The sequence below is a fragment of the Pelodiscus sinensis genome, chromosome 5 (assembly GCF_052426305.1).
Source record: "Pelodiscus sinensis isolate ZL-2025 chromosome 5, ASM5242630v1, whole genome shotgun sequence".
Lineage (NCBI taxonomy): Eukaryota > Metazoa > Chordata > Testudines > Trionychidae > Pelodiscus > Pelodiscus sinensis.
The window spans coordinates 32336065-32363179 of record NC_143056.1 but is presented as its reverse complement, the minus strand read 5'-3'; the positions used below and the strand labels follow the sequence as shown (position 1 = coordinate 32363179).

The 27115-nt window shown below is 44.0% G+C and overlaps 1 protein-coding gene and 1 long non-coding RNA gene across 2 annotated transcripts; one reads left to right on the top strand and one right to left on the bottom strand.

Moving 5' to 3' along the window:
- Positions 1-3713: 3713 nt before the first annotated feature.
- LOC149524306 (uncharacterized) lies at positions 3714-9653 on the bottom strand. Its single transcript, XR_016349601.1, has 2 exons — positions 8326-9653; positions 3714-5357 (listed from the first exon to the last, which is right to left on the bottom strand). It is a non-coding gene; the product is annotated as an uncharacterized LOC149524306 (long non-coding RNA).
- Positions 9654-10818: 1165 nt separating this feature from the next.
- On the top strand, positions 10819-23821 carry CALM1 (calmodulin 1). The gene is made up of 6 exons (XM_006122350.4): positions 10819-11004; positions 14671-14701; positions 17435-17578; positions 20902-21008; positions 22321-22456; positions 22719-23821. Exons 1-6 carry the CDS (start codon positions 11002-11004, stop codon positions 22745-22747), a joined length of 450 nt encoding a protein of 149 aa, XP_006122412.2. The 5' UTR covers positions 10819-11001; the 3' UTR covers positions 22748-23821.
- The last annotated feature ends 3294 nt before the right edge of the window (positions 23822-27115 follow it).

The following is a 27115-nucleotide window of genomic DNA, read 5'->3' as shown; positions in this document are numbered from 1 at the left end:
ATGGCAAGGGGAATAGTCTCTATTCTAACAATATCCAGCTACACTCTAATTAAATAAGAGTGATAACTACAAACTCTATGTACTACCCAAAACAACTACAACACTAAGCTTATACAACAAAGAAAATCAAATAATACATACATTTCAAAGATATCGGTTCGGTTGTGAAGGCCTTCGTTACGCCCGAGAGTCAGGGGAGGTGGCTGGTCGGTTGATCAGGCCGGCAGCGCTTTGAAGTATACGGGAAGGCACACGTACGGTGGTACGTGTGTTGCGAAGACCTCCTAGAGCGAACTGTGCAATGGGTATTTATCCCCAAATCTGCACATCGCTTTCCTGTGCTTGCATATTACCATATATGGCCCAATGGTCACCAAGTGGGGGGTCTGTGTTCCAGGGGTTGGGCCGAAACTGTGCAGGTTTCATAAGACCAGGTAAGCTCCGCAGTTCTCACGCCAAGGTGACGGGTGGGAAAGTCTTAGGCTATTTTCCCCTTTTCATACCTTCCCTTTTTCTAAAGGCAATGGTATGCAGGAAGGGTGCGGCCGGTTTCTCCCAAGGAGTACTGCAGCCCACTATAGCAAGAGCGGCCTGGCCAAACTTTTTTACTGGGGGAGCAGTTTTTTTTCTAACAAAAACGTGGGCATACCATGGATTTATGTAGAGACAATAAGATAGTCTGTTTTATTCTCTATCCCTTTTTTAATTATTCCTAACAAGATGGATGTTTTTAGAGAGCTATCCACAGTGACCCCAAGATCTCTTTCTTCAGTGGTAAGGGCTAATTTAGTTCTCATCATTTTATACTATAATTGGGATTACGTTTTCCAATATACATTACTGTTTGTATTTATCAACATTAAAATTAATCTGCCATTTTGTTACCCAGTCACCTAGTTTTGTGAGATCCTTTTGAAGCTCTTTTTACAATCTGCTTTGGATTTAACTATCTTGAGCAGTTTTGTACCATCTGAAAATTTTGCTACCTCACTGTTTACCCTTTTCTCCAGATCATATATGAATATGTTGAATATGATTGGTCCCAGTTCAGGACACCACTAGTTACATCGCTCCATTCTGAAAACTAATAATTTATTCCTACCCTTTGTTTCCTGTCTTTTTAACCAGTTATGGATGACTCCTTACTCATAATGTATCTTGTCAAAGGCTTTCTGGAAATCTAAGTACACTATATCCACTGGATCCCCTTTGTCCACATGCTTATTGACCACTTTAAGGAATTGTAGTTTGTTAATATTCAAAATTAAACTTTTTAATTTAGTAAAATTATTAGATAATTATATTATGTAGTAGTTATAATTTAAAACAGCAAATGTTGCCCAGTCAGAGAGGCTGTGTCTAGACTGGCAAGTTTTTCCGCAAAAGCACTTGCTTTTGCGGAAAAACTTGCCAGCTGTCTACACTGGCCGCTTGAATTTCCGCAAGAACACTGACGATCTCATGTAAGAAATCAGTGCTTCTTGTGGAAATACTATGCTGCTCCTGTTCGGGCAAAAGTCCTTTTGCGGAAAAGGGCCAGTGTAGACAGCTCAGATTTGTTTTGCGCAAAAAAGACCTGATCGCGAAAATGGCGATCGGGGCTTTTTGCGCAAAAGCACGTCTAGATTGGCATGGACGCTTTTCTGCAAAAAGTGCCAATCTTGACGCTCTTTTCTGCAAATGCTTTTAACGAAAAAGTTTTCCGTTAAAAGCATTTTCAGAAAATCATTCCAGTCTAGACATAGCCAGATAGTTTATTCATTATAACAGCCATAACATACTCTACTGTTCAGAGCAAAAGCCCCTTGCATTCTAGGCACAAACACTGACTGACTTACTGACCCAGTCCAACTCCTATTGCGAGAAATGGAAGGACTCCCTTTGATTTCTGTGGAGATGGATAAATTTATAATTAAGATCTTGGGCAAGTCATTGTATCTCCTTGTATGCTAGTCAAACCAGGGAATAGTTTTGCATTCCTTGTATATTCATAGTTTCAGAGTAAGTTTTAGATGCACAAAGAATGAGGGATCAAGACTTAGTTGTACAATAGCTGTACAATCAGATGAAAGCAAATTTAGGAAAAATTTATTTCCTTTTGGTAAGAATGTTATTTTGAGGCATTAACATTGGTAGATTTTCAAATACTGGATGATACAATTTTGCAGAAAATATTACAGATCAGAATTGGCTCTTGAGTATCTATAATTGAAGCTGTTTCATCCTTAAGTAAAACGAGACATCTATATTAAAATACACAAATGTAACTTTATTTTTAAAATGTCATTTCATTAGTACAAACTAGTATATAGAACACATATTTGGTGTGAATAGCCATTAACACGGTAAAGACTAAAAAAGTAAATTTGTGAGATGAATTATGCATAGATACACAGCAATTTTTACTCCACGTCCTTTTTTTTAACCTTTCATGAGGATTTATTTTAGTATTTCTGTTTTATTATAGAATTTCTTCACAGAAGTACTAACATTATAATATTAATATTTGTTGAGATTTTCATTTTGTTTAATTTCATATATTTCATATTCCCTCATCAACGTGTACACCTCACTACCATCACTTTTAATATGACTAAGTTTTTACATCAGTGGAGAACATATGTGCACATAAAGGGAAACTTCCAAATACAGGACTAGAGTTAAGCATGCACATTTATATTTAGGCACGTATATATGTGGGCGAACTTTTAGACATCCTAACTACACTCTACAGTTTTTAACTTAAAGCAAGCTCCTACATTTTGTCCAAAAAACTGCAGGATTTGACTTAATATTTGACGTCAGAGGATAATCACGCAAATCCCTTAATCCAATATTTGAGTATGATTCTTGAATGCAATACATGAGAATTTCACCTAAGGACAGTTATTTGTACATTAACATTTTTCTTTCAAACATCCAACAAGACTCACAAAACTTTAGTGATTAGTAGTAAACAAATATTCTGCAGCTAAAGTGAAACCACCTACTTTTTGTGGAATCTTCAGTAACAAATGTTACTTTTGACCTTATTATGTGCCTTCCAGAAATATTACTAAAGTTTTGGAACCAAAATGTGACATATTAAATAGATATTGTTGAATCTGTTAGGGGAAGATCTTCCAGATCTTAAATATCTGAAGGTTGTATCTACTGTACAAATCTACCACTCCATTCCAGATAAATTAATACATTAACAGTAACATAGTAAAAATGTGTTTTTAAACAATAACATCCCAATTTTTTGTGTTTATTTAAAACATTAGATGTAAATGAGATTTTTCAAAAATAAAAGAAAAATATAGAAACGTGTATTTAAAGGCTTTTAAGAAGATATTACAAACAAATCAGAATTAAGACATATTAGAAGTATCCGACAGTTTCCTTGTAAAAGATGGGCTCAAAAGCAAGCTCTCAAATATAAAATCTTGAGCTATGAGAATGAGCTCAAATCCAGACCTTGTAAATGAATGGAACAAATATTCCACCTCCTAATTTAGGCCTATCTCTACCCTTTAGCCTCTATAGAATACAGAGTCAGGGACATTTAGATGATCTCTCTCACTCACTCACTCTCTCTAAGGACAGAATGGAATGCCTTATCTGTAATACATTGGACCTTTGTGGGGTGGAGATATTAGTACTAAATCATTAACAGACAATCTGATTCTGGGTCAAGACTTTATTGTGTTCTAGTTGACTCTTAACCAAAAAAAAAAAAAAAAAAAAAAAAACCAAACAGACTTTGAAATAGGGTGACCTGATAACAAGTGTGAACAATCAGGACCTGGGGCAGGGGCTAATAGGGTACCTGTGTATGGAAAATGATAAATGCAGAAGTGGAGGCCAGCAAGTGTACCCCAAAGCCGTATCTACCAGGCTTTGGTATAAAACTTCCCCCAAAATCTTGAAAACCTAGATTTTGGGAATAAAACCTCTGCTGCCACCATCCAGATATTAATAACGAGATTAGGGGAAAGATCATTTGGGAAATCTCATCCCTAAAATAAAAATCAGGCACACAATTAACCAATGCCAGGTTAATAAAAAGAAAAGAGAAACTTTTATTATTACAACAATATCCCTGTTGCAAGCATAATGATTAGATGGAAAGGTAACAAAATATACTCATGGAGGAATTACACCATGGGCTAGAACTTAGTTAAAAAGAAAAGCCAAACATATTTTAAGCAAAAAACAGAACTATGTAGCACTTTAAAGACTAACTAGTTGGTTTATTAGGTGATGAGCTTTCAATTGAATTATAATATCAAGAACAGATGTTTGTCCCTCTCTGTAGAGCTGCAGAGGAACCCCAGGGACAAAGGAGGGAAAGACCCAAATTCCTTTGTCCCAGTTTGAAAGTCCTACCTACATTCCTATTGGCCATTCCACCTGGCTAGGTGTAGTTAACCCCTTAATCCCCAGGCTGCTGGCTAACCCTCATAATCATGACATTCCCCCCCCCCCCCGCCCAAATTATAGATGGTGCTGGACAGCCTCTGGTCACACTGGCTGTGATTTCTTCCTGGAGGTCTGAGATAAAACACAGTAAATACATTTATGCACACTTTACTAGACTATTTAAAACATGAAAAGTAAACAAAATGCTTCCATATCCATGGAATACCATAACAGATATACAGAAAGTATACTAAGTAATTGAGTCCAGAAAAGCCTCATTAACCAATCAAACTCTCAGTCTCAAAATCAAATTTAGAATAGCATGGGGTCTTGATCTAAAGTTCATTGACCAGGTTCTGTATCTCTTGAGAAATACACCAGGCCAGGTCTTGGCACCGCTGAGGGTGTCAGCTCAGGGTGAATTGCTTAAAATCCAGGCTACTTACCGCCTTCCACTGGGGTCCTTCCCCAGGCACCCCTCAAATTACACCGAGCACTTCAGCTGCCTCCCCAGCCAGCAGGAAGCCTCACCAACAAAACCCCTTAGACACTCCAGCTTCCCGGTGCCATCACCAGACTTAGGCCTCACACTAGTGAGAGGTTATAAAACCCACACTCACCAACTCCAAACAGATCCTCCTGGTCCAAAGGACTCAGCCACAGTTCCAAGCCAATTTTCACTTTAGATCTTACCCACAAGATCCCGCTGGGCCAATCCTTTAGAATCTAAACTCTAAAGATACATTAATAAAAGAAAGAAACTGTTGAGAGTAAGATTGTTAATGAGAACACTTGTCATACATCAATCACCCAGTGCTTGATGCAGGTGGTTAGCAAAGGTAATACAACTTCTAGCTTAATGGTCTTTAGTGTCAGACTCAGAGGGCCCTTTGATGTTTCCTGCTTCTTCCAGCTGGAGCTGGTCACAGGCAAGCAGTCCATTTTCATTGCTTCTGTCCAGATAGAAAAAAAATTAACATCCAAGAACAGAGTCCATTCCCTAACTTCATATACAACATCACACGTACACCAGTATCATATATAGAATCAGAAGAGGACAAGCTTTCATTTGACATCTTACATGGGCCCCTTTGCTCAGCATTTGAACCCAACACCTATTAGTGAAAATATTAAATTTATCCATTCCCGCTTTGGCAATGGTCTGAAATCCAATTAACACCAGTACAATGTATATATCCTTATTCCCCATAATGTAGGCCTCTTGGCACTTAGCCATGAAAACAAAAAATGTAGTCGTACCTCAGTTTCCCTTTATACATAGCACACCAATTTTGGCATTCCCCTTCTCAGGTGAGAAGCTCCAACACTAATTATAAGTATTAACAGTGAAATACCAGTGTCACAAGGCTTTTGAATATACAGTGTGTGCTTGGGTACATCTCTTAACAGTTTCCAGGGGTTTGGTACAAAATCATGCACAGTGGACATCGTTACAATTCTTAGTATCAGCAGCACAGTTTTATGAAAGTTAACATAAGAAGTAGGAACAAATCCATCCCAAGTGAACATAGACAATTCTGGCTTTTTAGATTTAAAAAGTTGCAGCCTTCCTGGGCAAACACAAGTCTTGCCCCTCCCCCATGCCCTATGGGTTTAGGTTGTGAACTCCCTCTCTCACAGGTAGGCCTGGCTGGGTGTGGCTCCCCTGCTCACAATGGCTATGGAATTCCTTTGCTCCTCACAGGATCTTTCTAACCCCAAGTCACTTTTACCCTCCTCAGGCACAGCAACCTGCTGGCCAACCTCACCATAAGGATCCTCTTCCTTATGGCTTTCTGCAAACAAAAGCTCATCTTCCCCTGGCCCAACAGAAGCCTCACTCTGCTGAGCCACCACCAACTCCTCCTGTGATCCCTCTATCCCCTGAACAGGCAGGTCTTCACACAGCCCCCCCTTCAGGAAAACACACAGACTCCTCTGGGAGGAAATCAGAGACCTCTCCCTCCCCCTTCTGGGCTTTAGCTGTCCCCAGAGCTAAATCTGGGCCCACAGCTCTCTCCTCAGCCAATTCAGGCTGACAGGCACTTTCTGTAGACAAAGAACTGGGAAGAAACCCTTCCCCCACATGCATACCCGCCCCCCTCAGTGGCCAAACTGCCAGGCTACACACACAGAGGTTGCTCATACGGAACACCCTCCAGAATTTGATCTTTTCCCCCAACTAAACTTTCACTCTGGCCAGCCACTCCAGACTGTTCCAGAGGGATACTTTCCTGCAATAGGGCAAGGAGAGCCCAAAAATCTGACCCCAGACTCACCTCTGAGGCTCCAGGCAGACATGCAGAGACCTCACTTGCAGATACTCAGCTAACTCCCTCAGGCAGATACTGAGAGAAACTTTTACCTTGCTCCCAGGACAGACTAGCCACTGTCAACTTCCCAGAGCCACCCTCACCCCATTCACAAACCTCATACATGTCCTGGGGCTGGATTAAGGTATCAGCCTGATTACCCATATTAGCCATGCTATAATCACACCCCTCCCCCCATGATTGTACACTGAACTCCTGGAAGGATACAGTCTCTGTTCTTTCATTTGTCTGGTCTCTGCCTTTATTTCTGCTAGTCTTGCCTGTGCTGCTGCTAGCCTTGCCTGGTATTCTCATTCATTGCGCTCACCCTTAGCTTCTATTGCTGCTAGCTTGGTCCGATGTTGTGCAGGGTTTGGGGTGTCTGGGTGTACAGCCTGAGTAGCCTTGCTACGCATGATCACTCCCACCCTCTTAGCTTGTTTTACATGGTTGGCCAAATCTTTCCCGACCAGCATAGGAATGGCGTAGTCATCATAGACTGCGAAAGTCCAAGTTCCAGACCAGCCCTTGTACTGAACTGGTAGCTTGGCTGTAGGCAGGTCGAATGGGTCGGCCTTGAAGGGTTGAATGGTGACTAGAGTCTCTGGATCAATGGCTTTGGGGTCCACTAGAGAGTGGTGAATCACTGACACTTGTGCCCTGGTGTCTCTCCATGCAACAACCTCCCGTCCCCCCACTCTCACAGTCTCCCTCCGCGCTGGGGGGATCAGTGAGGCATCTGGGCCTGAGGCTCCTTGTGGCAACCCCGGAGTGATGAGTTGTAGCCGGTTGGTGCTCTGGGGACAGTCGGCCTTTACATGCCCCGGTTCATTACATTTAAAGCATCGCATCACAGCTGTATCATTGGAACAGGGAGGCTCCCAGCAGATGGTATGGAGGAACGAGGAGAGATCTGGGGTCTCCCTGGGTGTGTATAGGGCCCTTCTCTGCGGGGTGGGGATCGGGAGGATCCCCAGTTGTTGATGGCCCCCCTCAGACTGCTTTCCAGATTGCTGTGGCCCCTGAGTTCCATCCATCTGGCCCCAAGCACTGCTGCCTCTTTGAGGTTTTTTGGTTTTCTGTCCAGGATGTACCCTCTAATCTCTCCTGGAACATCCTCGAAGAACTGTTCCATCTGCATCAGGAGAGAGATTTCTTCCTGAGTGTGGGCCTTCTCTCCAGAGAGCCAGGTTTCCCAGTTTTTGAGTACACGACTAGCATGTTCGGGGAATGGTGTATTTGGGGTCCACTTGGAGGCCCTGAAGCGATACGGGCCTGTTCAGGAGTGAGTCCCATCCTGAGTCTGGCCTCCTGCTTAAACAGTTCATAATCATTTACCATGTCACCTGGCAGGTCAGCTGCTACCCCCAGTAAGGGACCAGCGATTTGGGATCTTAACTCTCTCATGTACTGATCAGGAGGAATGTTGTACCCCTGGCAGGCCCTCTTAAAGTTGAGGAAAAAGTCCTTGACATTATCCCCTACTTAGTACATGGGAAGCTTTCTGTGGGGTTGAATGGTGATGGAGGTGGGGGTGTTGGGTGGGGTACCTGAGGTGTCCGGCTGCTTAGCTGTCCCCAGCGCAACTTGGGCCTCTAGTTCTGCTCACCTCATCTCCGCTGCTATCTCTGCCAGCTTCACCTCCTGTTGTATACACCTGGCCTCGTCCTTTCGTTGTATACACCTGGCCTCGGCCTCATCCTCTCGTTGTATATGCCTGGCCTCGGCCTCATCCTCTCGTTGTATATGCCTGGCCTCGGCCTCATCCTCTCATTGTATACGCCTGGCCTCAGCCTCCTCATTGTATATGCCTGTCCTCCAGCTGTAGGAAAAACTCGAACTCCTTTTCAGTTAGAGGCCTGCCGATCTTTATGGCATAATCGTACATAGAAGGCGCTGGTGGGGGGAGGGGGAGAGTGGCAGCTGGCTGCTCCTGCCCCCCCCCCCAGATTACTTCCCCCTGGGCTCACAGAGGCATGCTCTTGTTTCCCCTCGGGGGGGAGGGGTTGATCTTTCCCGGTCAACTTAAAATCTTGCTTTGCTCTGATGCTTTTTCTGCCTCAGGGTGTTGCTTAGGAAGGATTGGTTTCTCTAGGGCTATCTTGCCCAATTGCAAGAGCATGTACTGGGCTCCTTCCCTGCCCTATTTTAGCCTAGCTATCCAGTTGTCACGAAAGCTATAAAAAAACAAACTGGTTGGGATGGTCTGTATCTGGCTTAAGCTTAACCTTCTGTCTGCCCCTCTGAGGCTGCACAGAAACAAAAGAAAAAAAAAACAAGAGAAAAAAACTGCAAAGCTTGCAACTCAGAAGAAAAACCTCTGTCCTTTTAAAAATCCTGTGTTCTCAAAATAATCCCACCGCTATGCCACCATGTCATGGCTCCTTCCCCACTCTGGCACGATAAATGCAGAAGTGGGGGCCCGCAAGTGTACCCCAAAGCCTTATCTACCAGGCTTTGGTATAAAACTTCCCCCAAAATCTTGAAAACCTAGATTTGGGAAATAAAACTTCCACTTCTACCAGCCAAATATTAATAACAAGATTAGGGGAAAGATCATTTGGGAAATCTCACCCCTAAAATAAAAATCAGGCACACAATTAACCAATGCCAGGTTAATAAAAAGAAGAGAGAAAACTTTTATTATTACAACAATATTCCTGTTGCAAGCATAATGATTAGATGGAAAGGTCAGAAAATATACTCATGGAGGAATTACACCATGGGCTAGAACTTGGTTAAAAAGAAAAGCCAAACATCTTTTAAGCAGTGCCAGATGTCAGGTCCCATACCCAACCCTTAAAACAATAAAGCCTAACAAATTTATCTAAACTTTACCCTACTTACAGGTAAAGTGAAGAATTGTTTCTTGGAGAGAGAGAGACATGTTTGTCCCTCTCTGTAGCTGCAGAGGAACTCCCAGAGACAAAGGAGGGAAAAACCCAAATTCCTTTGTTCCAGTTTGAAAGTCCTACCTACATTCCTATTGGCCACTCCACCTGGCTAGGTGTAGTAAACCCCTTAATCCCCAGGCTGCTGGCTAACCCTCATAATCATGACACCCTCTCTCTGCACCCCAGTTTTACTTTCCACTTCAGACTCCAAGCACATCCAACTCCTTTTCATCAAATATTCCTAAAAAGTTTGCTTGACAAATATAAATTCCAATCTGGACAGTCAGCCCTTTCCCAAGATCCCTTCTGCATGGCCAGAGGGAAGTAGTGGCAGACAGAGCATACAACAGGAATGCTGTTTGGGTTTGTTTTGTTTTTTAAACCCTATAATCCCCTCCAGATGTTAATTTTGGAGAGGAAGAGAGGGGGGAAAACTTGTGAAGGAGAGTATTGAGGGTATGTCTCAAGGGGAAACTCATATATCACTTTGTGCTGTTCAGTACATTCCAAAGGTGACAATTTTGCAGCTCTTTCTCTGCCTTCTGCACTTTGACTCAGAGCACAGGTGAACAGATGGAAATGGCTAACATCTAGGTATTGGCGATTGTTCTCCCTGCTCCTCCCCTTCAGGAAACTATTGCAGTGGAGGCTGATAAGACGGGAAACAGGGTCAGGAATAAATAAAACTACTGAGTGCCAATTTACAGCATGGCACAAAGAAAGGGTCAAATGGGTGTCATATGAGCCTCTATAAGCATCAAATAGGAGACTTCACAGTTTTCCCAGAATTGTGAAAACACTTTCTTTTTTCCACTTCTCATTCTTTGCTACCACTGCATAATATATCAACCATGTGATTTTTACTGTTGCTTCCATTATGGCTTATGGGGCTTCTGTGAGCTGAGTGTTTGTGTTGTAAGGAGGCACCTGCTGTTGGGGTCTTCAGATGCCCGGGGGCTGCCCTGGTGAAAGATCACTTTGTATCTGAGTTAAATCAGGACAATGTATGCCTGATCGCTGGTTAAGCGTGTGCTGCAGCCTGGCAGGCAGCGTGCACTGCTGTCTCTGCACAGCGCTTGCTGGGGACAGAGGGAAAGCCTCTTCCCCTCCGCCAGCCCAGAGTGAGCCTGTCGGGGAGGGGCTGAGCATGGGGGCAGGGCTGCCCACTGCAGTCCCTCTCACACAAGCAACGGCTGGGAGGAGAGAGAGGCACTACTCCGGCGGAGGGATACAGCCATACATATATAGCAGGGAGGTGCAGGATCACACCTACAGCATTTGTCAGGGGGAAGCCACTTGGAGGAGGTAGCAGCCGCAGCTCCTTCTCCCTTGCTCGAGCAGCCTGTGTAGCAGTAGCAGCCGCCGCAGCCACAGCCGCCCACCCCCGCACAATGGTAGGTAGCAAAGAATGGCGCGCTGCTGTGGCTGGTGGGTCGGACTGCGGGGCTGGTGTGACCAGGGAGCGCTGGCGCATCTGGATTTGCCGTCGCAGTGGGGATGGCTGGCGTGTGATGAGCTGCGGTCGCGAGGGGCTGGGGCAGCCGCGTGGCGTTGGGCTTGGAGCCGGTCTGCCCCTGCTTGCCCGCCCCGGGTGTGGTGGGGAGCTGGGAAAGGGGAGCTAGGCTGGCTCAGCAGCGCGGGCTAGACTGCTGTGAGGCGAGACTGGGCAGCAGGACCCCCTGCCCGTTCCCCTCTGCCTCGTGGCCGCTGCCCCTTGCACCGCGCGGCGATGGACTGGCTGCCGGACGCTGCCTCCCGCGGCTGGGGCAGTCTAGGAAGCTGTTGCCCCGGAGGCTGCTGGCAGTGCCTGCCTCACTCCCTTGCCCAGGGCTGGGGCCGGTCTCCCCGGCAGGGTGCCTGAGCTGCAGGGGGGGCTGGTTTGGATGCTGCCCCCCTCCAAGCCCGGAGCGGGCGGGCAGGGGGCTCTGCAGTGTGAGAGTGGCTGAGCCGCCACTGGGGCAGGAGGAGATGTGGGGGCCACTAGCTGTGGAGGGGCAGCGGCCAGATGTGGGTGCGTGCTTGGTCCCCTCCATTGCTGGGCTGGGTAAGCCTCCCGCCCAGGGTTCGCAGGGAGGCACTGGGTGAAGGTAACGATCCCAGTTCCCGCAGCCGCTGCGCTGTGCAGGGTGGCTGGGGTGGAGGAGGCGAGGTCTCTGCAGCTGCTGCGCTCTTACCCACCAACCCTTACACCAAAATCCTTTGCAGGCTGCATTACATCATGTCTCCTCCTCTCTCTCACCAGCCCCAGGAGGGTGAGACAGGGCCGCAGTGTGCGTCGTTTCCATTAGAAACTTTCCAGTTTCTGCCTGGGGTTAGTGGGAGGAGACCAGCATCTACAACCCTGGAGCCTTTATCTTTCCGGAGGGGGCCTGGCTTCCTCCCTGGAGACAGGGCTCTGAATGTGCTGATGGCTCATGAGGAGTGGCTGTTTGTGTGGCTCCCTCGGGGAGCTGTGAACTGAAGAGGATGGGCAGGCCTAGGGGCTGTTGGAGAGATTCCGCAGCTGAATTACGCTCTAATCAAAGGATGAGGGGGATGTTGGACAATAGCAAGTGCAGCAATGTGCTGCGGGGGCGGGGGCACTGCAGCAGTGGGTAGCGGCTGATCCCATGGCTTGGCAAGGAGAAGGCCCTGCTGTGCTTTAGAAGAAGAGGTGCTGGCCTTCTAGGATTTTCTTTCTTACAGTCTTGGAGTTTTAACATCCCTGCTATCCAAGTCTGCTTTAAAAGTGCATCAGTTCTGCATGGGCTGTGGGTTCTGCGGTTCTTCTCTAAACATGGAATTGCTGGACTGCAGCCCTGGACTCTTACGGACACTGAGTTGAGAAGGTGCTGGAACTGGGGGTGCTGCAGCACTCCCTAGCTTCAAGTGATTTCCATTAATAACACGGTTTATAGTTTGGTTCAGTGGCATTCAGCACCCTCACTGTACAAATTGTTCCCAGGCCCCAGAGTCTCCCACCCCTGACGCTTTTGCTGCTTATACCAATGGGGGAAGCTGGGCTGCAGATTGCCAAATGTGATTGTGGGCCATGTTAGGTGTTCCCCACTCCACCCCCTCCACTTTCCCCTTCCTGTAGAGAGAAGGCTGAGATCACTGGGACAGGATTTTATGACTTGGCTGGGTGGGGTGACTTCTCTGGTGTTGGGTACCGTTGTCGTGGTAGCTAGGGTGACTACACCATGTTTGTGCCTGTTGCTTAGGAGGGTGAACTGGATATTGTGAAAGGTCAGATTATTAAAATAAACAAATGCTGCTTGAAGATCAGAATATTGTAAATTTGAAATTGTAGGGGATTCAAACTGGAGCTGTGGCTGAGGTTTTTTTTCTCTCCAAGGTGTGGCTATTTCCTGTTCTGCAGGCCATTGCTCTGATATGTCATGCTATGTAAATGACTTTTTTCCGTTTCACTTACTGAAAGAGAATCTCTCTACTGGGACTCTAATGAGAAGGATGGTGGCTATACAAACTAGGCTGTGGCCTACAAACGTCCTTGGTTATGTTTTTAAAGGGTCTTTTAAACATATACCAAAGCTTCCTCCATAGGTGGCCCCAATTAGTGATTGAAGAAATTATTTCTACTTAATTATTTTATAAGATCTGTAAAATAAGTCTAACTACAGATGGAAGTGGTTTGATGTGCATATATATATAAATGTTTCAGTCCTTCAACCCTGTGTAACAAATATCATACAGCTTATCTCACATCAGCAGTTGATACAATTTATTCAAAAGAGCTACTTCACTGTAGCTAACTGCACCAGACTTCCTTATTATTGTCTCCTGAAGTTCCAGGAGACATTATAAACATCTTGGTAGCTTTCCTTAATGATCAGTTAAACTTTGTTATACTGTCGTTTCTCAATTTGGTGTGGAAATGATTAAATTAAACAATGGATTTTAAAAGCAAGAAACCAAATATGATTAATCTAGTACCACAGCATCCTCTGAAAATACTAAAACCAATTGGGTGTGGATTTAAAAAAATGGCTTTTTTTGTTATCAAAAGATTATGATAATTTAGGGTCTCTAAACAGTTCTCTGGCACTTTTTCTCCATTGACATTGAACCTAATCTTCCCCTTCCTTCCAAAATCATGTATTTGTGTGGGTTTTTTTTTTTTTTTTTTTTTTTTTTTAAAGGACTGTTTGGTCCCTAAACACAGCTTATTTCAGACATACCGGTGGTCTTGCAACACCTTGTTTAAGTACTATAAATGTCACGAACCTAAGAAATTGTAGCTTAATGAGGACCTTTCATTGCATGGTAACATTCCTACCTAATTGAACAATTACTCTCTCTAAATGAGATGTTGACGGTGTAATTATGAGAACATGGTGTAAGTCCAAATCTTGCAATTGTGGTACTGTCAATCACAAGCTAAACTGTGTAATGTTTGTGATGGTGTATCTCCAGGGAACATTCTGGTTATGTTGAATCACTAGGTGGCGTACTTCTCACTGGCTCACTAGTGAACCAATACCACTGTATAGTAGTAGGAGCTGTGTACTAGTAAAACTGTTTTTCACATTAGGAGAGCACTGTGCATCTGCAGAAATGATCCATGAATATCCACATCTGTGGATGTAGATACCAGTGGATATGAAGCGTAGAGTACTACAAATCAATGGAGATCCAGATTAGATCAGCAGCTCGAATAACAAACACTTGTAGTCACGGAGTTTGGGTGTCTTCCCCCTGGAATTCTCGTGAGTTTGAGATGGGGATAGGGATCTCCGTTGTGCTTTGAACTTGGGGCTTATTGGATTTTCCATAAACTTGATCTGGCTATGGCATTCTTAGCTTTCCTTAAAATGTGTGGCATCTCTTTGCTGCATTAGCTATTACACTGATCCTGAGATGTTGTGGTGACCTATTTGAGGATGGCATCATTCTTTTGTGTATTGAGTGTGTCTGAATTTCTGAGGGTTTAAAAGATGATCTAGAAATATAATTACATTAAACTTTCTTACAAAGAAAGTATCTGTATTGCATCTCCATGGCTTGACAGATCTATAGGAAAACAGTTTTTTCTAAAATACTTTCTACTCTTTATGTAGGCTGATCAGCTGACTGAAGAACAGATTGCTGGTAAGTATCCCAGTTACTAAATATTCCAAAGAAACTTTTCTTATCTCCTCTGAATGTTAGAAAAATATCTCTACACTGAAGGATGTTCTCCCCTGAGCTTGTATATTGCTTGTCAAGCAACATAGGCAATCTGCATTAAGTCTCTAAAAGAGGGGCGGGGAACCTTTTTGGATTGGGAAGCTGTTGACCCACTGAAAAATCAGTCAGGCCTACAAAAGTGAAGTCGTCCCGTCCCCCCCCCCCCCCACAAAAAAACCAACTTCACTGATGTGGCCCCAAATGAGAAGAAAGACACTCCTCACATTTTCCTTGCCCACCAGAGCATAGGGGGTCCCCACCTAATAGATTTTGTGTGCTCCAACCCTGCAGCGGGGCAGCAGGGGGCTGGAGCACCAGTGCAAGTTCCCCAATGCTGGGAGGGCTCTGAGCCTTCTTGGGGGGGGGGGGGGGCGGGGGATCAAATCCAGGCAAGCCAGGGGCTGCATCTGGCACCCAGGCCTGAGGTTTTTCACCCTTGCTCTAAAAGTTCTGGTGCAGAATTGTTCTTCTCTCATTTATATTGGGAAAATTGTGTGGGGTTTTTTTTTGTTTTGTTTTTTGAGGTAAAAGTGTTGGGACTCAATTACCCAATGCCTGGTGTGACTCTTTAAAATCGTATAGAAATCCAGTTAATTAAAAAGAGAAATCCTTTTCAAAGTTTGAGGTCTAAACATTGCCACGGAAGTCTCTTAACTGGTACTGAAAATGAAACTGACCAGTATGTACTCAGCTTTACTTGCCACCATTTGTTTTCACAAGCCAAATCAACAATCTCTACAACAGTGGTCTCCAACCTTTTTAAGCATGAGACCATTTTTTGAATTTAAATGCAATCCAAGATCTATCTGAAACCCAAATACCCTTGCCCTGCCTCCTTTGTGACCCTTCTCTGAGGCCCCACCCCTGCTCACTCCATCCTCCTTCCCTCCCCCACCCTCACTCATTTTCACCAGTCTGGAGCAGAGGGTTGGGGTGCAGGCTCTGGTCTTAGATTAAGGGATCTAGAGAGGCTCTGAACTGAGCCTGAGTCAGGCAGTAGGGGGGCCAGAGGAAGTTTGGATGTGGGGTGCTCAGGGCTAGGGCAGGATCTTGGGATGCAGGAGGGGGGTTCATGACTGGGGTAAGGTTTCAGGATGTGGGCACCAGTTGGGCATTGCTTACCTCAGGTGGTTCCTGGATAGTGGTGCAGTGGGGCTAAGGCAGGCTCACCCCTGTCCTGGGCCTGCACCACTCCCAAAAACAGACAGCAAACTCCATCACAAGTCCTGTTGTGCCCCCTCTCTGCTCTGTAGCTCCTGAGGGGACAACTCCAAGGCAAAGGGCAGGAAATGCTCAGCAGTCTGCGAGGGGCAGCTGAAGTGCTGGGCTTGATAACCTCTTGGCCAAACCAGTCAGGATCACCTGTCAGAGGCTCCAAGATCTACCAATAGATCCTGATCTACTGGTTGGTGACCACTGCTCTACAATGTTGAGTTGTGTGTGTCTATTTCCCCCCCGCCCTCCCCCCCGCTCCCCGCATCTAACACTGCCTTTCTAAATGAGAGGAAATGGTGAAGAGTGAAGCATTGGATTTAAATTCTTGGGAGCCTATTGAATGTATTTTGTTGGGGTGGATTCTCACTTATTTTGTAATTCAAAAATAACCAAATCTGTCATCTGACAGGCATATGTAGCTAACTCCCTTTTTCCCCCTAATCTTTACTTATAGTTTGTGGACAAAACTCTATTTGAAACATTGGGTTCTTCATTACTCACTCCGCCACAAATAACTCAGAGTAGCAAGTGCTTATGCAAAACTTGAACATCCTCATGGTACATACAGGCTAGGGCAAGGATGGGCAATAATTTTTGCCCGAGGGCCTCTTCAAAAATTTTTGAAGTAGCCCCAGGGCACTCCAGAAGGGGTGGAACCTAAACAGGAAGGGGTGGGACTACCCCATCCCCAGACCATGATTGGTCTGGGGGTGAGAGAATCCCTTCCCCCCCCCCCCCCACTAAGCACCCATGCCCTGGAAGAGGCTTGGCATGCTCCCTCAGCCTAGGCCAATTAGGGCATGGGGTGGGGGAACGCGGGAAGCTTCCTCCCACTGTCCGAGGACCCCTTGGCACTTTGAAGTGCCAAGGGATCCTTGCAGAGCCAGGGCAGGGCAAAGGAAGCTTCATGCAGCTCCTCAGGCCCTGATTGGCCTGGGGGCGAAGAAGCGTGTGACGCCTCCTCTGCTCTCCCCCCGCCCTGCGAGCAGCATGGGCCACTTCTGGCAGGGTGGGAGGAGGCTTTGCATGCTTCCCCACCCTCAGGCCCTGATTGACCTGGGGGCAGGGGAGCACACAAAGCCTTCTTGGCTCTGCCCCCACCACGTGCTGCTCACAGGGCTGGGGCAGATTAGAGAAAGCTTCTGGCACTCCCATGTCCCTAATTGACCTTGGGGGCGGGAGACCAGCAAGGCCCACAGAGGTCCTTTTGCCCATCTCCGGGCTAGGGAGTGTGGTTAGGGGGCAGCGGCTTGCACATGTATTCTCTGACAAATGTATTTCAAGTCCGAAGTATTAAAACACTAGTCTTCTAGTCAGACAAAGTGCATTTTAAAAACCTATGGCATGGACCCTGGGGATCAGTCTTCTGTCACTAAAAGTATATGGATTCTGTTTTGGTAGTGGTCTTGGTACTTAATGATGGGCTGTTTCTGTCTTCAGAATTCAAGGAAGCCTTCTCCCTATTTGACAAAGATGGTGATGGTACCATCACAACAAAAGAACTTGGGACGGTCATGAGGTCATTGGGTCAAAACCCAACAGAAGCAGAATTGCAGGATATGATCAACGAGGTAGATGCTGATGGTAAGTGTGGGGAAGATGCAGTTGGTAGTGTTTCACTCATGGTGAGCACATACTATAAGCTTGGGTTTGATCTGGGTGATGGAGACTCTAAAATTGTTATGAAAGGGGCAATCAGTTTAAAATTTGTCAAACAGTATAGATTAACTTTTCTAAAGTTAAACAGTCATTCCCATTACATACTTACTAATATACAGGCAGTCCCCGAGTTACGCGGATCCGACTTATGTTGGATCCGCAGTTACGAACGGGGATTTTCTCCCCCCAGAGGACTGGAGCGGCGGGACACCTGGTCCCGCCGCCCGCCTCCTCCGGGGCGAGAAAAGCTGCTCCCCATCTCCCTGGTCTGCTGGGGGAGCCAGCAGACCAGGGAGACGGGAAGCAAAGCGACAGAGGACCCGGGCTGGACCCGCGGCGCTGATCTGGAAGCGCCGCGGGTCCGGCCCGGGTCCTCCGCGGCTTTGCTCAGCGTCTCCCTGGTCTGCTGGGGGCGGATGCAGCTAGTGCCCCCCCAGCAGACCAGGGAGACGTGGAGCAAAGCCCGGGGCCTGTGGTAGAGCAGGTGGGGCGCTGCCGGTTGGTCCCGCAGCACCGCTTCTTGGCGCTACTGGACCAACCTGGCAGCACACCAGCTGCTCTGCCCCAGGAGTCCTGATTCAGCCGCTGCTGATCAGTTTCAGCAGTGGCTGAATCAGGACGCCCGGGGCAGAGCAGCTGGGCTGCTGCTGGGTTGGTCCAGTAGCGCCGAGGAGTGGCCGCGCTACTGGACCAACCCAGCAGCACCCGAGCTGCTCTGCCCCAGGTGTCCCCAAGTCAGCCCCGGGCTTCCTGGAATCTGCCCCGGGCTTCCTGGAATCAGCTGCTGATCAGTTTCAGCAGCAGCTGACTTGGGGACGCCTGGGGTTCTTAAGTTGAATCTGTATGTAAGTCTGGAACTGGCATCCAGATTCAGCCGCTGCTGAAACTGATCAGTTTCAGCAGCGGCTGAATCTGGATGCCAGTTCCGACTTACATACAGATTCAACTTAAGAACAAACCTACAGTCCCTATCTTGTACGTAACCCGGGGACTGCCTGTAGTTAAATATGGGATAGTCAAAAGATACCACTGATAAGGGCTTCTGCATCTGTCCTGCTCACTCACTGCTTCTATCTTGTGTTTTGGTTTCCTCTTCCATCACCTTGTGAGTATGTGGGTTTTATTTAAAAAAAAAAAAAAAAAACCTCCTCCTGAATTGCTGCAACCTATACTTCTACTGAAGTACCAAGTAGTTTTCCCATATTTATTCTCTTGCCTCTCCCATACAGGTCTCAATAGCTAATGTAATCTTTATTTTAAATTGCATTGGCCATGTAAAACTACTTTTTTTTCTCAAATTGGGTTACGAGTTAAACAAAACCTGTCTCCAGATGCTCTTCCTAGAGGGAGAGAGGAGGCTGTTAGCCACACATGGAAAAATTGTGTCTGAAAGATTAACTTGGGTAAATCGATGCCAGAACTGCATATCCATGAATCTTAAGCAAGTTTAAATATAAAGGGAAGGTGCTTCATATTGGCTCTGCCATTGGAGGAAAACTTTAATCAGTACAGTATTACCAGTATAATAGCAAATTCTTTAGTGCTTCTGACAAGGTATAATGTACTGAAGAGGAAATGATTATTTGACCTTCATGGAGATACTGAGAATAAAAAAAAACTACTTGTGACGTTCAGGATACAGTTACTTATAAATTGGACACTTGTGCCCTTACCAAGAACCAACTTCCATTTTTGGTTGCTGAGGCAATACACTTGTCGTATAAGAATTATACAAGCCATTAATGGTTAAGTGTCAAATCTAGCCTGAAAATAGAATGAATCTGAAGCTCAACGCTCCAGTGTTGGGAGGATAATCTTGGAGTACCTCCTTGATATAACTCCCCCATGCATTGAACGCTTCCTTCACAGTAGATTCCATGCTTTTGACTCTTTGGAAGTGGTAATCAACATAACTGACAGATTGTGCCTGCATTTCACGCTCTTGTTTCTCTCCTGTCTAGTGACTTACGCAGTTAAAGGTTCACAATGCAGGTGCTCAAATATTACCTTTATATTATGAGATCTGAGTAAGTGAGATTAGACTTCTAACTGAAAGCTTTAAGTTGCTGCATGCATTAAACACTGAGCTCACTCCAACTCCTCTTACCTATTTTAACAACATTGACTCATACGAACCAGACTGACTCCAGCAATACATTTGTTATATTCTAGTGATGCACGGAGACCTTAACATCAGCTAGCACCTGTTTTACCAGCATCACGTTAAACACTTTACTACTAAATTGGCATGGTCAAAGTATAGCGCTCCCCCAGCCAAGAGCCTCTGCTGGACTTCAGATTGTCTCTTTACTACACACCTTCTCACTTATCAAATAAAGTTAGTACTGAGAGGTGCTAGGGATTGCCAGTCAATAGGAAAATATGTCTGTAATATAGGAAAAAAATCACTGGTGTATGGGAAAGAGGGGTATGTGTTCTGGGGAATGACTGCAATGGAAAAGGAATACTTATTAGGCCACCTAGGTCTGGAATCCTGGAGGACCTGACATTTTTCTGTACTTAGACACTTTTCACCTCTAAAAATCAGATTCCTAATTCCCAGGTTTCCAGAAGATTGATTGTAAGGTTATTTCTAACTAAAAGTAAGCAAATATTTTTAAATCACACAATTAAGGAATTATAGTTTTTAATATCTATTTTATGCTGCTAAACATCCACTCTGAAATCCTCTTTTCACACTCCCCCTCCCCTCCTTTCTGGAGATCTAGCTGAAATCTATCCCAGCAAATTTGGACTTTTTTCTCTTTAAGGTCTTTTTTTCTCTTAAGTACTAACACTGGTACCCCTCTGAAGATTTTAGCTCTCACTCTTAGTTTATGCATTTTTCACACTGAACCATCTGGATCTCCAAATATTACTGAGTCTCACTAACCCAATCCTCATTTAATGGCACAGCTGGAGCAGATTATTCAGACTCACACCCCAGAATGAATCTGTTCATGGAGGCAAAGTAGACATCCATACAACCGTCCTCATTTACTGCAGTATTTTCAGTGCTTGAGCATGCTAGAGATAAAACACTATATTAGAAATTTAGGGAAGAGGCTGACTTCAGCGTGAAAACTTAAAAGTTCTTGGAAGCCTCTTTGGTTTGAGTATAATAATGGAAGGTATTTCTTAATTACTGGATCATAATGAGACTTGTCCTTTCCTAACTCTGAAATTAGCTTTGTTATCAAGGAAACGATGGGACTCTAAAGTACAGATCCACTTCTGTTTTTTTTAAGGCAATGGCACTATCGATTTTCCTGAGTTCTTGACCATGATGGCCAGAAAAATGAAGGACACCGACAGCGAGGAAGAAATCCGTGAGGCATTCCGAGTCTTTGACAAGGTACTTCTAGAATCCAAAGCTGCAGACCAACTTTTGAACTGTTCTTATTGATGAGCATCTTTCTCCTGGCACTGCTGTGAGTGCTTGCCTTGGAGAAGGGCTTACACCCACCTTTCAGCAGCAGGAAGAGAACTTCTTTGGATATTATAAAATAAGTTTGCTGAAACTGCTTGTCCAGGAGCTTGGAGGGGGCTTAGGCAGTTTCTTTCATACCAGAATTCTTGGTAGGTCTTCTCTTAAGGCAGTGGAATTATTAGACTTGATAACATTTCTGATATTGAAAATCAGTTCCATTCCCCTCTCCCCGCCCCCCACCTGATGACATCAGCAAAGTGCCTGAAAACAGATGTGGAGGGTTTTGCACAGCTTTATGAAAACTTATAAAGGGAGATCACCTGCTCAACTTCTAACATGTATGAGGAGGTGAAGCTTAACCGCCTCTGCATTCAGGTTGTTGGGCTTGAAGCTGCTTATGAGACGCTTGTTACCAAAAGCAGAGGCTCTCCATTTTTTAAGGACAGACATAAGCACAAGAACATCCTCTTTCCTCTACTTGCTAGAGGGCATGTTTTTTTTACCTTTGATTTGTGTAAGATAACATCTTTACAGATCTCCTCACATCACTCTACTTAACAGGACCACCTGAAGATGGCTGTAGCTAGTAAACTACATAATTAACCCAAATCCAGAAAGGTTTCTGTCCACTAACCCAAGTAAGGGGGACACTGGAGAAGGCCAGCTTTAAGTCCCCTTCCGCAATTTTAGCTTGTAGGTGGAGTTGGGATGATTTTTGAACATGCTTTATGTACTCTAGACCTTATTACCCAGAAAACCTCTTCAGGCAAACCAGCAGTTGAAGATGTGATGCTATAAGAGGTTAACTTGCTGCTCTTTCCTTCTGTTGCCAGGTGGAATTAAGTTATTGCCCACATGTAGGGCTGACATACTGAAATTAAAAAAAAAATTACAATTCTGGTCTCTGGTATCCTGGAGACATTTAGAAAGTCTCTGGTAGCATTCTGAACATTAAGAACCACACCGCCAAACTAGTACATATGGTGTTTTCACTTTTGTTCTGGAACATAGTCTTCCTCATATAATGCCTACATCCTCTGTGCCTTAGAAGGCATGGCTATAACCGTCTCTTGTACCGTGCATGACACCTCCAGGCTGGGTACTAATTCTCCAAGGTGCCATGAGGCATCAATAACCAAGTTCAAAGCCAGCTCCTGGAGACCTGAGTTAATAGAACAATCTCAGCTAAGGTCTGTGTTCCAGTCTTCTGACTTGTCATATGCAAATATCTTCACAGGATGGCAATGGTTATATCAGTGCAGCAGAACTACGTCATGTTATGACAAACTTAGGAGAAAAGCTAACAGATGAAGAAGTAGATGAAATGATCAGAGAAGCAGATATTGATGGAGATGGACAAGTGAACTATGAAGGTAGAAAAAGATGCTCTTGTTCTGTTTTGTGCATTTACTTAGAATTTCATAAGTCAAGTTGGTTGGGTCTCCTGTAAATCGAGTAATGTAGTGTTAAACTAACAATTCACTAAGCTGTCTACTTTGAACAAAAACTTGATTAGAGTACTCTTTAGATTTTAGATGCACTGCACATTTATACTAAGTGCAGTTAAGAGACTTCCTTATGAAGTTAAAATTCCATTGAAGATGCAAAAAGTCACAGTGGTTTTTATCTTTTCAGAATTCGTACAGATGATGACCGCAAAATGAAGACCTCCTTTCACCTTTTTTCCCCTCTAGAAGAATCAAATTGAATCTTTTACTTACCTCTTGCAAAAAAATGTTCATTTATTCATTCTGTTTCTGTATAGCAAAACTGAATGTCAAAATACCTTCTGTCCACAAACTGCATGTAATGGTTGGTGGTCCTGTCCCCAAAAGATCAAGTTAAACATCAGTTTTACAATATAAGTAATTGTACTACCTTGAAATAAGGAAGCACTTAGAACTCCTCAAAAGTTCCATTTGCAGATGACTATTACACTGTTTGGGCTGGCCAGTTTTTCATGCATGCAGCTTGACAATTGAGCACAGTCAGACATTTGTATCTAATAAAAACAAAACCTAAAAAATCCACTCTTGTCCAACTGTGGATTATAGCTCAATTTGTAGTGTAAATTGTCATAGCTGGTTTACTTTAAAATTGGTTTACCTCAGGATGGTATGCAGCAAAAAGTCAAAGGATGCAAAATTTTAAAGAAAATGCCCTAAAGATTGAGTGGTTCTCCTGTATGTAGCATTGTGCTCCAAAAAAAAAAAAGACTATCTTAATTATGGGTGGCATGTCTGTTTATAATATTGGTTTAACATTGTCTGCATTGCACTATAGTGAAACGGGTGTCAGGCTGTTACCGTTCACAAAATTTTTAAAAAAAACTTTCACCAAGGGAGCATCTTTGGACTCTCTCCTATTTTTAAAACCTTCTATACCATGACTTGGAGCTGGCAGAGTAGCCTGTGGACTTCAGCACAACTATCAACATCGCTGTTCGAGCTATTACAGTTTATGTCCATTCCAAGTTGTAAATGCTAGTCTTTTTTCCAATAAAAGACCATTAATTTAAAGGTGGTGGTAAATGCTTTGTAAAGCTGACTTGTATATAAATTGAGACACTAAACCAAAAAGCAGTAGGAAGGAAGTGTTTTTTTTATGAATGACTTGCTGCTAAATTATAATGCACATGTATGCAATAACTTATCCCATATCTCTTCAAGATGGCAAGGACTGACCTCTTGTAACCCAAGACCTTTGCTATAAATAAATGAACTTGTGCTTGCCTTTCATATCATGACAATGTTAATTTAGTTGGTGTCAAACTAGTGTAATGCTGACTACAACTATCTGTAGACACAATGCTTCATTTCATTAAAATGGAGTGCTGTTAGCCTAAGAGCTAGCAATAGGCTCTAGCAGCAGGTGTCTTATCTACATCTTACTAAAATCTATGTTGAAGCTTAGACAGCTGACAGTCTATGCCAACACAACTGGGTGGACAGGAAGGAATCCAAGACTTATGCTTCATAAAGGGGAGAGGGCAAAAGAAAACTTGGGTGCACTCCAGTAAGCAAAGTACAGCCAAAGGACCTAGTAAATGTGGGTTGGGGGGGGGGGGTTGTGTTTGGTTGTGTGTTTGTTTTAAAAAGCTAGAACTGCTGTCTTGGCTGACTCAAATATTGCTACATCAATTTCACCTGTCAAACAACTTGGCAGTACTGCTCTGCATGTAGCAAGAGTTCTTAGTCACTTCAGTTCTGCAAAGTAGCTTTCTCTATTGTTCATAATGAAGTTGAAGGGCTGCAAAGCAGCCCTATCTACCAGCTCAAAGAATGCTTTTAACTTGACTGCCTCCATTTCAGATGTTTTTTGTGCTCCATTGAGGGGAGGGAGTCCTTGGATCCTTAATTTTAATATTTTCCATGTTGATGGGCTTTTAAATGCTAATTCAAGGCATAGTGTGGCAATGCTATTCCTGGGAGAAACGAGTTATGTCAGTGTAGCTTTAGGTGTTTTCCACCTATATTGAACTAATACAGCCTTTAAGGAAATGTGATACTCTGCAATAGCCATGTGGTTCTAATCAACTCTACTGTGTAAAGCCCCTGTGGATTGTATTTTTTTATTGAATTGCATAAAGTATCTCTCAACTACTAATTTGAAGCGGGTGGGGTATTTTCTTAAAGAATGACTGCTGTACTGGTAAACACACTAGGTATTAACTTAACGCTTGCTCGCAAAGACTTCAGCTCTGAGTAGTCCCTAATTTGATTAGACACACTTTGGCAATGTTGACATGTCCTGAATCCTGTTTTGGCTGCAGTAGCATGTCTACTCTGCAACTGGGCATGGGCCTCCACCCATGGTAGACAGACTTGTGCTATCAGGGCTCAAGCTAGTACACTGAAAATAAGAGTGTCTGTGTTGCAATGTAGGTAGTAACTTGGGCTGTCAAGGACACCTATCCCTTCCCTATACATGTGTGTCTCACTCTCCTCTCCTTCCCCCCCTCCTCCCACCTCCAAGATCTGAGCTCAAATGGCTAGCCTGAGTTTCTGCTGGAACTGCAACAGGTGCTTGATTCTTAGTATGCTAGCTTAAGCCTGGCTAATGCGAGTCTGTGTACAACTTCAATGCAACATTAACTTACAGTAAGTTTCCTCTTTCTACAGCAAGTTGGATTTTTAGTATTGCTGTGCTATATGGTAGGAAACTTGAAGAAACAAAGTTAGTGTCTTTTTTTCCAAAGCTGGCATAAAGTAGGTGGTTAAACACTAGCTAACTTTTAGTCCATCGTTAAAACCAACTGTTTCTATCTCCAATTTGTTGCTTTAGCTATGAAATAGGGTGTGGGGGGAGGGGAGAAACCAGGCATACTTTGATAGCCACTAGCTACAGGGCCCACTTCCTTATCAGATGTTATTTGAAGTACTTCCAGCCAAGTGTTGCATTTTTACAATGCCCACAGAAAAGATAGCATTAAGTTTCACTAAGCAGATATGAGAATAGCCATACTAAGTCAGACCTCTAGTCCATCTAGCTTATTATTCTGTCTTCTGACAATGGCCAATACTAGGTGCTTCAGAGAAAATTACCAGAACATGTAATCAAGTGATCTATCCTGCTGCCATTCCCAGCTTCTGGCAAATAGAAGCTAGGGACACCAACCCCTACCCATTTTAGCTTAAATCCATTGATAGTCCTATTGTCTGAACTTAACCTAGTTTAAAAAACAAACAAAAAACTTGTTATAGTTTTGGCCTTCACAACATCCTCTGTTCTGAAAGAATGCCACACATTGACTCTGTATTGTGTGAAGAAATACTTTGTTTTAAACCTGCTGCCTATTAATTTCATTGGTTAACCTCTAGTGCTTCTCACATTCTCCACATATGTAATGATTCTATAGACCTCCCTCATATCCCCTCAATCATTTCTTTACAAGCTGAAAAGTCCCTGTCTTCTATGTCTCTCCTCAGGTGGAAGCTGTTCTATATTCAAAATCATTTTTTGGTGCCCTGATTTGTACCAAATGGCTGTGTCTAGACTGGCCAATTTTTCCGGAAAATCAGCTGCTTTTCCGGAAAAACTTGCCAGCTGTCTACACTGGCCACTTGAATTTCCGCAAAAGCACGGACAATCTCATGTAAGATTGTCTGTGCTTTTGCGGAAATACTATGCTGCTCCCGTTTGGGCAAAAGTCTTTTTCCGAAAAACTTTTGCGCAAAAGGGCCAGTGTAAACAGCAGAGATTTGTTTTCCGCAAAAAAGCCCCGATCGCAAAAATGGTGATCGGGCCTTTTTTTTTTTTTTTTTTTTTTTTTTTTTTTTTTTTTTGCAGAAAAACGCATCTAGATTGGCCACGGATGCTTTTCTGCAAAAAGTGCTTTTGCGGAAAAGCGTCCTGCCAATCTAGATGCGCTTTTCCGAAAATGCTTTTAACAGAAAACTTTTCCATTAAAAGCATTGCCGGAAAATCATGCCAGTGTAGACGTAGCCCTTCTGATTCTAATATCTTTAAAGGGAGTGACCAGATCCATACATAATATTCAAAAAAGTGGGCACACCATGGATTTATACAGAGGCAGTATATTTTCTCTTTTATCTATTCCTTTTCTAACTGCCAGCATTCTGTAAGCTGTGTGTACTTAACCTTTTTAAATTGGGAGGTTGGACATTTAGGGCAAGTCTACATTAGGAAATTATTTCAAAATACTGCAACTCCCAGATAATTGTTTTGAAATAGTAGGTCCACATGACAGAAAATCCTCTAAATTAGTCTTGAGTCAGGCTCCCGTATGTAGCCATGCTACCTTGACTTAGAACCCCAGGAAGCACTATGGAGTAATTACTTTGAATGACTCTGGGGAGTAGTTCTTTTGAAATAGCATCAGTGGAACGTCTCTACTACCCCTATTTTGAAATAAGCATTATTCCTTGTGGAAAGCAGGAGCTTTTTTAAAATAACCAGCCCCTTATTTTGAGATAACAGGCTTGGTAGTGTGAATACTCTGCTTATTATTTCGAAATAACTCCCTAGTGTAGACCAGGGCTAAATTCCAAATATTTATTTCTAAAATACAT

Bases quoted from the DNA above. Each gene is read 5' to 3' on its own strand.
- CALM1 (XM_006122350.4), top strand. The intron at 21,009-22,320 runs GTACTTCTAGAA...ATATCTTCACAG, and splicing joins CATTCCGAGTCTTTGACAAG to GATGGCAATGGTTATATCAG. The intron at 22,457-22,718 runs GTAGAAAAAGAT...TTATCTTTTCAG, and splicing joins TGGACAAGTGAACTATGAAG to AATTCGTACAGATGATGACC.